This window comes from Lonchura striata, chromosome Z, assembly GCF_050655825.1.
Source record: "Lonchura striata isolate lonStrDom1 chromosome Z, ASM5065582v1, whole genome shotgun sequence".
Taxonomy (NCBI): domain Eukaryota; kingdom Metazoa; phylum Chordata; class Aves; order Passeriformes; family Estrildidae; genus Lonchura; species Lonchura striata.
In genome coordinates, this window is record NC_140740.1 from 3708214 (window position 1) to 3723279 (window position 15066).

General features: G+C 39.8%; 1 protein-coding gene across 7 annotated transcripts in view; it reads left to right on the top strand.

The window, feature by feature from the left end:
* The window catches only part of MARCHF3 (membrane associated ring-CH-type finger 3), a 62190-nt gene that overhangs the window by 19413 nt on the left and 27711 nt on the right, over nt 1–15066 (top strand). For 2 of the 7 annotated variants that reach the window (XM_085566334.1, XM_021551866.3), the window contains exon 1: nt 12160–13776. The exons of the other annotated variants lie outside the window; for them this stretch is intronic. In XM_085566334.1, coding sequence (XP_085422460.1) covers nt 13750–13776 — 27 coding nt within the window. In that variant the 5' untranslated portion in view covers nt 12160–13749. Of the gene's footprint in view, nt 1–12159; nt 13777–15066 lie in introns of those variants that run through there. 7 annotated transcript variants of the gene reach the window in all.

Below are 15066 nucleotides of genomic sequence, written 5' to 3' on the forward strand. Positions count from 1 at the left end.
CAGATATAAAAGGAAACCTGCGATCAGTTATAGCCCAGGTTAAGTCATGGATGGTTATCCATGACTGAATGATAAGCTAAATAATATTTGTTTGAAATCTCTGTCCTGCTCTGGCAACTAGAAACTGTGGTGTAGGTACAGCATAACTTTAATTTTCACATCCTGTAACCTCACCTGAACTGCTGAGATGGCTGCTCTGCCTGCCTCAGGACTGGTATGAGGCATTTCTGGCAGACTTGGGTTTTGAGATGCTGAAAATAAAACTAGCCAAACAATGTTTGACACAAAATAGCTGAATATCAAGTGAAGAATGAAAGAGAAATAACATAATACTAATTTTGTCAGCAGGCACAAAGGAGCTGAGTTTAATTCCTGTAAATCCTGTTTCTTAGAATGGTTGGCATTTCTAATTAGTAATTTTGTAATCTGGGTTTCCAAGCCTGTTCTGCAAACATGCAAAATATTTGATCTTGCCAAGACCCTACTGAGATGGATTTTTTAGAGCAGTAGGATGATGATGGCCAATGCAACAGCAAGGAAATCTTGGCCCTACTGAATTCAGTGGCAAACTTGTCCTAAAAAATCAGTGGGTTCAGGTCATCTCAGGTGTTGGATCAGAGCCCCTGGAAGTTCTGAAAGTAGATGGAAGGCTCCTGGTGGAATCTATGCTGATAAAATCAGCAGGACAGGATGCATTCCTTTTCCTCTTTCCTCTAATGCTTGAGTTGCAGTATTGGATTTGCATCTGGCTAAACTCCCTCACGATGAGCTTGCCTCACTGTCTGCTGCTGGGCTTTGTTCCTGTCACAAACTTCACAAAAATCCGGTTTTTTCCCTCAGTGTGGAGTTTAAAAAAACTCATTTTCCAGGTGTCATGAGTTTGGTGCTGCTCTTGGGTCAGTCCAACAGAACGTGACAGGACCAGGCTGCTGAGCCCCATTGGGCTCCAGATAAATTTTGGAAGAAAGCAGCTCTGTTGCTCTGTATTCCCGTTTTCTTATCTGGTGCCTAGGGATGCAATTACTTAAAAATTTAAAGCCTAAAATTAAAAATAGAGTTCTTTTTGTTAACTTCAGCCCTTGCAGAAAATTAGTAAACACTAACATATGCAATCAGGTCAAATGTTCCAGAGAATACATAGATTTAAAAATTTTTTTCAAGAGAATACATAGATTTAAAAAAATATTTCAAGAGAATAAAATAAAGCAAAATACATTATAAATTTGTGTTTGGCAGGAGGAGAGAAGCATTGGATTACCAGACACAGGTTTAAACCAGACACAGGTTTAACAATAAAATACTGGTAGATACTGTGAAAATACTAAATTTAGTATTACAGAACTAATATTAAGATTGTGTGTAAATACTCAGACTTTACCACAGCCAATGTACATTTTACTCTCAACACACCCTGAAATCCACTAAAGTCTTTGTACGCATGGAAAACCTCCCAAAATAAGAGGAAGTAAACTCCTTGAAAATATATAGTTCTTAACAAGATGACCTCTAAGGTGCAATTCTTATCACTGCTGAAATAAATACTATTACTCCTTATCAGATATATATATAAAAAAATGTGATCAGTTGTAGCCCAGGATAAGTACTTTTTCTGCTTTTTAAGTATGCAGACAGGCATGCAAACCCAAAATGCTTCACAGTTTCATAAAACCTAGGACAAAGTGATTCCAGGAAACCAATTAGAAATTTGATGCAACAGTCATGTGTCCAGCTCTCCAGATTATCCCAATTTTCCAGAAAAGCCTACCTTCTAAAAAAAAATAGCATGAACACAGACATCACTTTAACGTGACCAAAAGTCATAGTTTTGCAACATGTTTTTCCTCACAATTTAATTGTAAGTGCTTTTAAGAAGTATTCAAAGTGGAGCATGGCACTCAGTTGGGAAAACTTGAAAAAAAAAATCTAGAGAAAACTGCCTTTCCTGCTCTCTGCTCCTCCTTTAGCTGAAACACAACTTTAATTTCCACCAAGTGAGACGGACACAAGGCAGTGGGGGTGCCTGTGTTGTACAGAGAGTCCAGATCACAGCACTCAGCAGCCCTATAACAGCAGGATAACCAGCTTAGACAGCGTGTGCTGATCCCCAGAAATGAGTAAAAGGTTGTTGGTCAGTTGATGAGGAAATGTTAAATTTTATGGGAGGCACCCAACCTTTTTCCCCTGCAAATGTTTTTCTCTGTGGGTGCATGGCCAAGGAGCTCTGTGATAATAATGATGAATGGCTGAGGTGCCCTCTCAATCTCCCTCAGAAAAGAAGGTTTTTTTCTACAGCATTATCTAAAAAAGCCCCACAATACAGAGAATAAGAAGTTTAATGGATCTGCGATTTATCCTTTGGAGTAATTAACAGCTCACTGCACTGAGGATTTTGTCCTCTGTTCCTCGTGGAAAAATAATAAAATTGGTAATATTTGCCATTCATTTTTATTTAATGCAATGGTGAGCTTTTTTTTTTTTTCATTAGCAGAGTGAGGAAATTAACAATCTTGTTGATGCGTTCTGCTCTAAGATGTTGGTTGTCATTGCAACGCTGCTCTGCCAAGGACAAAGGAATGGCAAATAACTTTGGATAATGTAGTCTATAAATTACTTTCACCTGAAGAGTTAGTGTATTCCTGTGCTGAGCAGATCCAAGAAAAATTAATGTTAATTAACTGACTGGTAGACATTTGTTTCAAAGGAAAAAAAATAACAAGAGTTTGAAAAAAATGTTATTAAGAGAGAACAGAGATATCATCTACTTTTAATTATTCAACACTATTTTGTAGGGATGAATCATTGCTGGCACTGCTAAAGCAGAGACAAAATATTTATTCTAACACTGTAAAAAAAACCTCTAAATGCTCAAGACAGATCTTGGATGCTTTTCCTTTGATCCATGCAGATCTTTGCTGAGTTTTATTTTGTGGAATCACACAGAAACGCAGAATCAATTAGGCTGGAAAAGAGCTCTGAGTCCAACCTGTCAACCAGAGCAGAGCACTCAGTGCCAAGTCATTCCTTAAACCCCTCTAGGGACAGTGACTCCACCACAAGCCTGGGCAGTCCCTTCCAATGACCAATCCCCTTGTGAGAAGAAATTCCTCCACTAGTCCCACCTAAACCTCCCCTGGTGCAGTCTGGACTAAGTGAAAGTGGAGTGAGAAGATTTTTTTTTTAACCTGTTTTACTTTTTTTTTTTTTAATATATTGAATTAATCAGGTTCTACTTGTAACATGAAACTGCTGAATTTTGTGGACAAAATTTGTCTAACTGCTATGACTTTGTGTAGAGAAGCACATTGCCTTGGATAGAACACACTGACTATGACCAACTCTTTTACTTCCTCTCAGTTTTACTGGGTTTTTTTTTTTAATGTCGACTGTTCTGTGGGAGATGTGGAGACATCACACCCTCGGGGCAGTCTCTGCAAGACTTGGGATTGCTAGAATGAGGGGAAGTAGTCAAAGCCATGAAATAAATCTGTGGTTCACAAAGCTTGCCAGGGGACCTTGATAAACTGCTGCTCAGATGTTGGGTGTCTTTTTAGAAGGATTAATTTAAAAGGTAGAAGCCATTGTTTTCTTCCTAGTAAAAAGCAGCAGTGGAGTTGGCCACTGGAATTTTAGAGTAGAACTCTGGTAGAGATGACCAGTGCTTGATTTTTTTTATTATTCTTATATTAGGCTGCCTAAACTTTACAGCAAGTGTTGTAATACCACTAAGCAAGTGTTAAAATATTAACACATAAAACTTGTAAAGTCATCTCTGTGTTAAAATACACAGAGAAAAAAACAACCACAACAAAACTAGCAAAAGAAAACACTTTTTCTTTCTGGCTTGATGATGGCAGTCATGATGAATAGGAAAATTTTGCAGAAGGTTAACCAAAGGATACAGGCAACTGGCATAAAGCTTTTATTGACTGTGATATTTATTAGGATGTGACAGTAAACACAAATGAATAAATACTGTTATGAGGCTGTTACAACCCAGGCAGTCTGAAGCTTTTTAAAATTGGTATTTTATATAAAGCTGGTGTGGAAAGAAATTGTATATATTTCACCCCTGCAATGGGATTTCATCCAACATTTTAACTTTTATCCAATGATGAGGTTTTGGCACCATGCAGGGCTGCTAGACTCCATAATTCCTTTTTCTTCTCTCTGGAGCCCCTGTTCCAGATGAACTTCATGTTTCACCTATTAAATTGCTGAGTGAACTGCTCAGGATCACCCTGGTCACTTCTGGGGATAAGGAGGCTGATGCAGCTGCAGAGCTGCAGTCGTTCAGCTCTTTCCACATTCCATCATTTTAGTAGACCTGGGATTCCTACAGGTTGATGTGGAATTCAGGGAGGTTTAAAGCTGCACACTCAGAATGGTGGCTGCAAATATGTGGTTTAATTATTGCAGTTATTATATTGGGGTGCTCAGTGTGAGGTGCTGACCCATAACCTCGTGTTCTACTGGTGCTTAACCCTTCCATTCAGCCACCATCAGTGACACAATGGGAGAAAAAAATAAATCATCCAAGATGTTTAAATTGCAAGTGAAATGCAGTAGACTGTTTTTTTTTTTATTATTTTTGGTCATCAAGTCTGGGCTCTGCAGTCCCAATACTCATTGTAATCAGCGCTTTACCTCAAAGAGAGAGAGCATGAGAAGCATGGGGCAGGGTCAGAGCTACAATAGCCTAAAATCCTTTCTTATCCACGTGGCTCTTCCTACCTCTGTGTGAGCTGGGTGTTTTACAAGCCTCACTGGGCTGAGCACTGGGGAGATTAGTTTTCTCCAAACTAGCTTATGGTTTAGGTAATTGGTTTTCCGAGGGCTTAAAAAATAAAAATTGTAAATCTCACACAAGGTCAGTGTTGGTTCTTTGCTTATCTGCTCTAGGCTGTTTATGAGAAGCATCAAATGCATTTATCTCTTAAACACTTGGAAATAAAACCGTGTAGCATTTCATGGCTGGAGCTGGAATATAAAGGTGTTGTTTAAACCCTTGGTATCTTCACAGGAGGAGGACAGGTTTACACCTTCATTTTCTGGGCTTTTTGCCCGCAGTTTACTCCTTAAGGTCTCTATGAAACAGAATGAAATAACTCCTGTGGATGCCACTGGAGATCTTATGAACTTTGTATTACAGAAACCCTCAGTGTGCTCTTTCCTAAGGTGAACTGAGCCAAATCATGTCTGAGGGGGCTGGCGCAGCAGAGGGAGGAGTTATTAATTCCGTGTCAGTGGGAGAATTAATAACACACAGAATAAGCATTGATTTCTAGGACCAGACCCTGAAGACCATCAGAAGCTGGAAACTGAACCCCACCTCTCTTTTCCCCTCCTATCAAATTGCAGATCCACTTCTTCGCAGCCGCTGAAGTCGTGGTTTTTCTGACTTAGTGCATGCACCAAGACAGGCAGGAAGATGTGGGAGCCAGCCTGCCCATTCCTGCCCTCTGCTTGTGCCCACAACCTTCCAATCCATGCAGCTCAGTTGCAGCATAAAAGGATAGCTTCCCTTGCAGCAGCTTATTTTAAATTTAGACATGTTCTGAAACCCAGGAGATCAAAGTATTTTCAACAGCACAAGAGGAACTCATCCCTAATAGAGCCCTTAAAGCCAGCTCCTTGCCTGTAAGCTGATTTCATTGTGCAGCAATGGTTGGTGGCTCACTTTTTGTGACTACAGGCTTCTGTGACAATCCTGCTTTTAAGAACACATCTTGGGCTGGCAGTAATTGGCAGCTGCAAGGCTGGTGTGGGCTTTCAGCTGTGACACACAACTCAGAGTTAATTTCTAGTTGCTGTTGGACTGCCTGCTATTCAGCTGTGTGCTGTTTGACTGCCAGTATGGACAGCCAGGGGTTTATAAAGACTGAAAAAACTGCAATGGAGAAGAGCAACTGGAAGTACTTCACTGGACATTGCTGCTGTAATCAGGCTCTGCTGCCACTAAGGTTTAGAAATTGGAGACAACTCTCCCAGTTCTTGGAAATATTTTTAACATGTACAGGTTGCTTGCTGGCTCTCAACACACTCGAACAGATTCCAGACAGAGTTTGATTTAAAAGCTTCTATCAACTAAATCAAATTAAATAATGAAATAGCAAATGGAGAAAAATTAGAGCAGCTGTGGCTCAGGTTTCCCCATGTTTTGTACAAATCTCTGTTGAAGCCAGGTGACACAAGAGCACTTCCATCCCAGCTCACTTGGGTTGTGTCTGCCAGACCTTCACCGTTTGCTGTTCACACTTTGTTAGGGGCACAGCCTGTTCAGGGGTGGGCAAACATATATTTTTTTCTTTTTTTGTCTCCTCCCTGAAGGCTCAAAAGGCAATGAATCTGTTGCCACCTCCCATTTCTACACACAAAAAACCACCCCTAAAATCCAAGTGAAATTTTCTACCACCTGTACTCCCTCACCTCCTCCAGGGCTGGCTTGTTGCAATTAATTGCCTTTGTTGATCATTAGGCTTCTGCTGTTTTGCTTTTGACAAAAGACAAGTGTGCTCCAGCCTGGGCTGAGGTTGTTGAGTATTTTAGGGCTGAGACAGTGAATTTCCTTTCTCTGTTTTGCTTATTTCAGTCCTGCTTGGCAGCTGAGAGCTGGTGGCTGTGTGCAGTGAGACAGATAGTCCAAATTTCTGGAAACATTTGGTCACAAATTCCCACCCATAATTAATTTATCCTCTATCTGTATCAGCAGCCAGGAGTGTAATGTGTTTGAAAGAGATACTAACTGTTAGAAAGGACAAATATTTCAATATTGGAAGCAAATATGTGGTTTAATTATTGTAGTTATTATATGGGACTGTTCAGCTTTGGAGATGAGCTGCACTGAGGAGGGGTTTGAACAAAGTTTTGGCTTACTTTAAACGCATTTTTGGTCGCTCTTTTAACTCAGTGTTCTTCATTAGGGCTAAAAATATGTTGTATGCCTGGAGGATGTTACACAAAGAAGTATGGCAAGAGTATTAAGATATATTTTATAGAATGATGGGATATCTGGGATTCATTCTGCTCTCACAGCTGTGGTGGGAGATAAACCAGGAGTTAGAAAGGAAGAAGAGCTCTTGGAAGATGTCATCTTCCTCAGAAAAACACCGGGGATTCATTTGATGGAAAAATTGAACAATTTAGGACTAGTATGACTAGCTGAGAACAATGCCCAGATGGCATAGGAAATGTAATTATCCTTTGGCAAATGCAGCAGTCTCAAAATGATGATACAAAAACTAATTAAGATTCACTGGTTTATTAAGATGTTTGTATATAAAGGGATCAGTTTTTCAACTTCAGCATCAATGTTATTGTAAAATACTTGTGGAAGTATTTTAATAATTTTTAATTAAAGACCCAGAAACACCCACTTAAAATCTCACTAGTCAATGGCAAGGAAGGTAAAAGTGATGGAGATAGCCTAACATAAAACAAAAAAAAAAGATTGAAACTTACTTATCCAATTTGCAGGGTGAAAAATGATGTTTCCAACAATAGGCAAAAGCTGGGAGACATGGTATTTAATGAGGAAATTTGTTTCAGTGCTTTTCTCTAACAAGGTGTAATTTCTTTCTGACCTGACAAGCTGCTAAACCTTGGGATGCCATTAAACTGGTAATGAAGTGCCACGCTAAAAATAGTATTTCTGCTTTCTTTCTGGTTGCCATAACCAGCAGAATCATCTGTATACTCAATTTACTGCTGTGTGTGAGACATCTCTGCGTGGAGGCCTCCAGGGAGGAGGAGTGTCATCTTTCCTCTGTCACACAGAGCAGAGCTCTGTGCTCATCAGGTGCCAAACAGGCAGGCAGAATTGGGAGCTGGGCATTTGGTCCTGTGTGTTTTCTCACCAGGTGTGGATTATGGTCAAGAGAGCCAAGGAAATGAACCAAGGAAAGTGCTCCTTGTGGAAAATATGGTGTGCTTATTCTATTCTATTATTCTATATGGTGGTTTATTCTATTAAGTAGCAGGGTGCCTTTGAAGCCAGGATCCTCAAACTTTACTGGGCTATGTAAATATAAATTGCTCTTGATTAAGAGATGGAGCTGGAGTAGATAGCTAGAGCTGGTTTTTAGGACTGTTGAGGGTTTCCATTTTTAGGTTTTATTGGTGATTGTTCCTACCTAAACTCTCCTCAATTGCTGTTGCACCGTAAGTGTCAAATGGAAGGCGAGTGAGGAGATTCTAGAAATTTCCACAGCCCTAGAGTGAGGTAGGGCTGGCTGACCCTAAACTCTGGTGTTTAGAGTAGTGGAGGGGACAGAGACCCACAAAACCTTGCAGTGTGTAAGGCAGAAATCAATCAATACTTTGTGGAAAACCTGCATCCTAAACTTCCGGCAGGGTTTTCCTTTTCACCTGCCTCAGTAGCAGGCAATGGCAGGAAGGCAAGTCTTGGAGGAGAAAACTTTTAGGTGCTTGTTTACTAAGAAAAAATTATTTTTTGGAGGATGAAGTAGGCTGGTAAAACACATTGTTGAAAGCAAATAAGCATTTTATCTTACTTCTTTCTTCTGGCTGTTCACATCATCTCCAGAAACCCCAGAATTTTGCAGCCCCTAGGGTAAAACTTGGAGCTCTTTAATTACTTTGCCCTTTGGCAACAGCTAACTTCACACAGATTCTTCTGCAGCAGAGCCAAAGTGCTCAGCCAAGTTTTAGCATTTCCACACTTCTGGACAGTTTTTGTGCCCTCGGTGATGTCTTACAGTGTGCAAGGTGGTACAAAGACGTGCAAACATTTTGAGGTTGAAGGGATATCACAACCATCACATTCTCAGACCTCGTGTGACTTGGCCCTGGTGTTTGGGGCAACTCCAGGTATCAGCCTGGGGAAGGGAAGGTTTCAGGGTGACCTAATTGTGACCATTTGGATGCAGAAGGGAGGCTGCAGGAAAGATGGAGAGAGATTATTTATAAGGGTTTGGAGCGATAGGACAAGGGTTGATGGCTTCAAAATAGCAGAAGATAGGTTTAGATAAGATATTAGGGAGAAATTTTTCCCTGGGAGGGTGGGCAGCCCTGGCACAGGTGCCCAGAGCAGCTGGGGCTGCCCCTGGATCCCTGGCAGTGCCCAAGGCCAGGCTGGACACTGGGGCTGGAGCAGCTGGGACAGTGGGAGGTGTCCCTGACATGGCTGGGGTGGCACTGGGTGGAATTTAAGGTCCCTTTCAGCCCAAACCATCCTCTGACTCTGATACACAAAACTCCACCAAGCAGCATTAATACAGTGGTTCATAGATGTGGTTCCATGTTTCTGGATTGCACACACCCAGCTTCTTAAAAAGGATTAGTAATTCTCCAGCAGTGAAAACAAATAGCAGAGCTTGCTAAATAGCACTATAAAAACCTATGAAATGTCTTGCAGGTCCAATTACACAATAGTATAATTTTTTAACATTAGTCTGGCTCACTGCTCTTCTGCAAAGTTCTAATGCTCCTGTACCAAGCTTGCCTTAGGTATACAAGAAAATCTGCATGTCATGGTTGATTTCAATGCAGAAGTCATGACAACACACAGAATAGAATCCCAGCTGAGATCAGCTCAAACCCACTCCAGACTTCCACTGTCTTTATTTCTCATGGAAATAAGGCTCATACCCAGTTCACTTCTAACTGTTGTTATTTCTCTTGTTGGTATTTCTCTTGGATTTGATAAGGACAATAATGTTGTCCAGTCAAATTTTACCTCTGCAATTTTGATTTAGTACTGTCTTGTAGTTTTGATTCACTAGGGCAGCATTTCAGTAATCTGCTTGAAGATTACTGAAGAGAAATTGAATTTTATGTGCTTTATTTTGCAGCAATAACTTTTCCTTTCCAGGTTTGCATGTCACATTTGATTTGTTTGACCAATGCCAACTTCATGTGACAATGACTAAAAGCATTCTTGGTGTGCTTGTTACTGGCAAATAAAGGGATCTGTTCAGTCCCCACAGTATAGTTTTATATAACCCATGTAAAAGTAGCTAGTGTAGGGAATCTTCACTGATTTTAATTAACTAACTAATATTCTCATGTATTTTTCTCATTCTGGAGTAGAGTGCAAGTCTTGGAGTTTGATGAAAAACTCTTCCCATCCCCCAAACTGAAGTTCAGAGGGAAATCTTTATGTAAATATTATAGAAACCCACAGAGTCCACACTTTGGTCCTGCTGGGAGAAATAGACTGATATGGGAACAGGGAAGGCTTATCTTCCCATGTGAAGGAAAATGCAGCAAGAATATTTTTAGCTGCTTTTGACTGAAGGGTAAAAAGGGAAAAGGGAGAAAAATAGACCTACATTTGGAGGCATTTTGCTTTTTTTAAAGTGTTTTACTTGTTTTCAAATAAGATATTTGGAAGACTAATTCCCCCATCGTTAAACATCAAACACTCAGCTGCTGCCAGCCCAAACACAACAAGGTAAAATAATGCAAAGTAAATTCTCTTCAGGGAAGGAAAATGGCTTGTTAGAGGGCACCTCCAGAAACACCTGGGGTGATCCCACAGCCAGAGAACAAGTGAAAGCACATATTCCACGTGTACATGTATTAGTTTGGGACGTGCTTTGCAAAGCATCACACACAAGCCAAGTTTCATGTATTTGCAGACTGTCATCCAGGTGATTCATTGCTGAATAAAACATGAGAATTTAATCCACCCCACGGGGTTTTCAGTCTTGTAGAAGTGACAGACACAGTACCTAGGGAAGAAGAAAAAGATCTTCTGATTGTACTTGGTGCATGTGGGCTTCAGTGTAGAGCACCAGACAACACTTTTAGTAATGCAGGCACCTTGCAGACAGTGAGATGTTTGGGATGCATCACATGGAAAGGAGAGAAGTCCTCTGTGCAGGAACTAAATATCAATATCAAATTTTTATGCAGATGGAGTCTAAGGAAGAAAAAAGAAATTATATGAAGACACCTGAACAATTTCAGGTTAAATTACAGTGCATCAAAACATATGCAGGGTATGATAATAATCTTTGTTTCAAACATGAAGTCTTAAAGACAAGCTGTGTTCATTGAGCTTCTAATGAAGCTTCTCTCAAATGCAAGACTGATGCAGCCAATATTGCTGAAGTCTGGAATTAAAATATAAAGCAATTAAAAAGAGAAATGTTTTCAATTTTCTACTTACTTCAGTTTGAAAGTGGGTTTAGTATTTTTCCTAAGTTTCATACATTGAACTGTTTTCCCATCAATAGTGAGGACTATAAATGCAATAATTGTAATAGGATCATATTTGTGTGCAGTATCGACTGCAGGGCCTGGAAGAATCAAATGTACTAAAACCAGTCAAATAATTAACTTAGCAATGATGAACAGAAAAATTAGCATTTTTGTTAAGCTGCCTGTAGAAATACCATGACCACATTTCTCCAAGTGTACCACATTTTGCTTTTTGCTGGCTCTTGCCTCCATCACCTGCCAGCATTGTCTGTGCTCTCTGTTGCTCAAACTCTTCTGCAAATAAATTTCTTCATCACAGCCTCAAAATCTGTGTGGAGTTGGCCACTGTGAGCCAGGTAAAGCCATAATTTAAGAGTTATTTGTCAAAGAGATAATTTACACAAGATTTGCATGAAGTGGAGTTCATTACCAAACCCCAGGCATGAAGTCAAGCCTCAAGTATTAAATATATACACCATTTGCAGTTTAAGGAAGTAATTTTCAGCTTGGCCTTGTCTGGCCAGAAGGAATCACTTGGATTCAGCTGATGTTTTACAGGTGAGCAAATAGAAGAAGCCAAAATACGGATTTTTTACATGGGGCAGGGCAATGATCTGTGTGATGTTGGCAGCCCTGCTTTCAGCCTTGCAGTGGAAATAGGGAGAGCTATTTTTATGTGTTAAAACATTGCCTTGGGAGTACATAAATATTTAACTTTGAGCGTTTTCCCCTGAGCTCCATCCCACAGCTGTGGGACAGTAGATCTGAGTCCAGCCTAAATGTGGGGAAGGTCAATAATAACAGTTCCACCAAATGCAGGACATTTGGATCAGATCTGACTGAATTTGCCCTACTGAGACCTTGTATTTTAAGAAAGACTTCAAGACTTTGTATGTGACAGAAACACTGGTCCTCCAACTGTCTTGATTCTCCCCATCTGCTGAAAGAATAGTTGAAAACATCAAGGTGTAAGTTCTGTTCAATTTTTTGTGCCCTCTGCAGTGTGCAGGTGTGGTGTGAATCTCAGGGGGTGGAATGAGCATCCTGCACTCTCAGATTTTGCTTTTTCTGACAAGACAGGCAGCAGGAATGAAGCGCCTAAATGGAGCAGAGGTCAGAGCCCAGAGGCACTGGCTGATGCAGTTAAAACTGCAAAAACAATCTGGAAATTGCAAAAGACGGGTTTTCTGATGAAATCCAAGGTGCTTGCAGAGAATGGGACTGCTGAAAGTTTTACAGTTCCCGTGGTGAAGGAAGTGCCTCATCAGTAAAACACAGTGTGCAAAAGAAACATTGTCACTCTCCAGGACAAAGTGATTTTTAGAGAAGAACACTGGCTTTAAGGACTGACATGCAATTCTTTGTCCTTTGACAGCTGTTGAGAGCAAATTAAATTCTCATCCTTTGTGTTTTAGGCCAAGAAGTGCTTGACTCATTTGTATAAGGTGACATAATTTGGAAGAGGAAAGAGAATCTAGAATTTTCTAGTTCAAAACCCCCAAACTTCTGGGCCTTTTAACATGCAATCTTTGAGTATATAAGCAGATACTAATTCTTTCACTGCATTTTGGTGCCTAAGTGTGAAAACAATTGTGTTTAAGGCATGTTCTGGGGAAAAAGTAGGAATTTTGTGGACAGGAAATAGGGGAGTGGAGGTCTGAAGTAGATGTGACAATGAAAAAAAAGGGAATTTAGGAACACGTTAGAGTAGGTGCCTTGGTAAGCTGTGAGAGAAGACATTTCTGCTAGAAAAAAACTAATACAAGGAAAGAAAAGATACATATTTCCTTATACCTTGGGGGAAAAAAATTCTATTTCCAGATCAGTTGTAAACTGAATTTGTGTCTTCTGGTTTTTTTTCCTTATTAACACAAGACTAAAATGCCACCACCACGAGTACTTCTATATTTATTATCATCTGGAAACTTTCATTTCAACGACCAACAAAAGTATACATATCTAAGCAAATGACCCAAGTTAGTGGCTGTGCAGGCATACAAAGCAATTTGTTAAATTTCACAGTGCCAAGAGGGGAGTCTATTGCTCTCATGAAAAGTGGTTCAAGGTTCAGTACATAACAAAATAATGATGATTTATGGGTGGGCAGTGAAGTTTTAAATGCATGGTCAGACTCTTAAGGACTGCTTGTGCTGAACTGCTTTGTGCTGCTGCCTCAAATGAGCACTCAGTTTTTTTATCTGCTTGTTTATAAAATTGCACTTTGAATGCAGCCTACTGCGTGGTAGTTTTTAAAAGCCCCTGCAGCTCTCTGCAGTCAGACCAGATGAATGGGAAATGCTATTTACAGCTTGAAAAATTAGTAAAACGTGGGCTGAAACAGAGTAAAATTGCCTAATGTCATCTGGGTTTGTGCTGTGCTACTTTCTATGTGTCGAAAGAGCTTAACTTGAAATCTGTCCTCCTCAGCTGGGGAACAATTGCCACATCTTCCTCTTGCACCTTCCAGTGGTCTCTCATAGCTCCTTAAAAGGTGGTGGTGTAACACAGCAAACTGGATGCTGTAGACCGAAATAAAATTTTCTCCAGCCTTCTCCTGTCCCAGAAGTGTCGTGTCCTCTCTCACTGATGGCTTTAGAACTCCAAAATGAACAGGTCAGGCAGCTTTTTTTTTTTTTTTCCTCTCCTTGTGCTGAGCCACATGTCATTATCAACTATAGGAATTTGTCTTCTCAATTCAGAGAAATTAATTTTTGCTCCGGGGTGTTTGCAGGTGTTGTGGTGCTGCAGCATCCACAGCTTCAGCTGGAAATGCCAGCTACCTCACCAATTTCTTAATTCAATATTTGTGTGTTTGGAGCCAGGAGGGCACCCATGAAGCTCTTTGTGGTGGCTTGTGTAGGGAAGAGTCAAGAAACTATCCCAGATATAAGTGTCAGGGAAAGGACCTGTACAAAACTCAATGTTTTTCCCATTAAAATAGAAATCTCAGGTGGCCCAGGGGTTCTTGCTTTTTGAAAAGTGATCTGTCTATTCCACCTTCACAGCACCCTGCCTTGTTTCTTAGTAGGTAAAAAGCTAGGAGTGCTCTGGAGTTGAGAATTTTGGTTCTTCTTCTGTAATTTTTTGGTGGGAAGGGGAAACAGGGATCACCCAGCAGCTGCAATGGCTGTTTGGGTCTCTGGGGCATCCTAAAGGGTGGCATAAAATTATTCTCTAAACCTCAGTGAGGGAAAGGTGAGCTCTTGCCCCCCTTTTCTAGAAACAGAGGTAATGCATGATCTTGTGGCACTTGAGCTGGTGGAGAACACTGGAACACCTTTTTCACCTCTGAAAACTGCATTGCTGAAAGCTTTTGAAAACAATAATTTATTACTTGTAATGCAACAATTTGCATTCTGAGCAGCCAGCCAGGATTGATAGAAAAGAAGGTGGGAGATGCTCCTCCATGATTTGCACATTCTTCCAGCTCACAGTAAGGTAGGGAATTCTATATGTGCTCCAGATCTACTGACTTGTCCCAGATAAAAGACTGTTCACACATCACTGGGGTGCAAAATTCTGGAGCGAATTGCACAAAACTATGTGAAATTACATAAATAGTATAAATAAATAATAAATAATAAATAGTATATAAATAAATAACAGAAATAATAATATTATTTAATATAATAATATTATATATTACATTATAGTATTATATAATGTTATAAATAATAATAAATTATTATATTATTATAAAATTATAATAATTATAAAATTATAATAAAAATAAATAAATTATAAATAAATAATAAATAAATAAAATAAATTATAAACAAACAAATAAACAAAACAGATCTCTGAAAGCTTCTGAAAATGGGGATTTTTTTTGTTGTTGTTGGTGGTGGTGGTGTTTTCTTTGGTTTTTTGTTTGGGTTTTTTAAAATTATTTTTTAGTGTGGG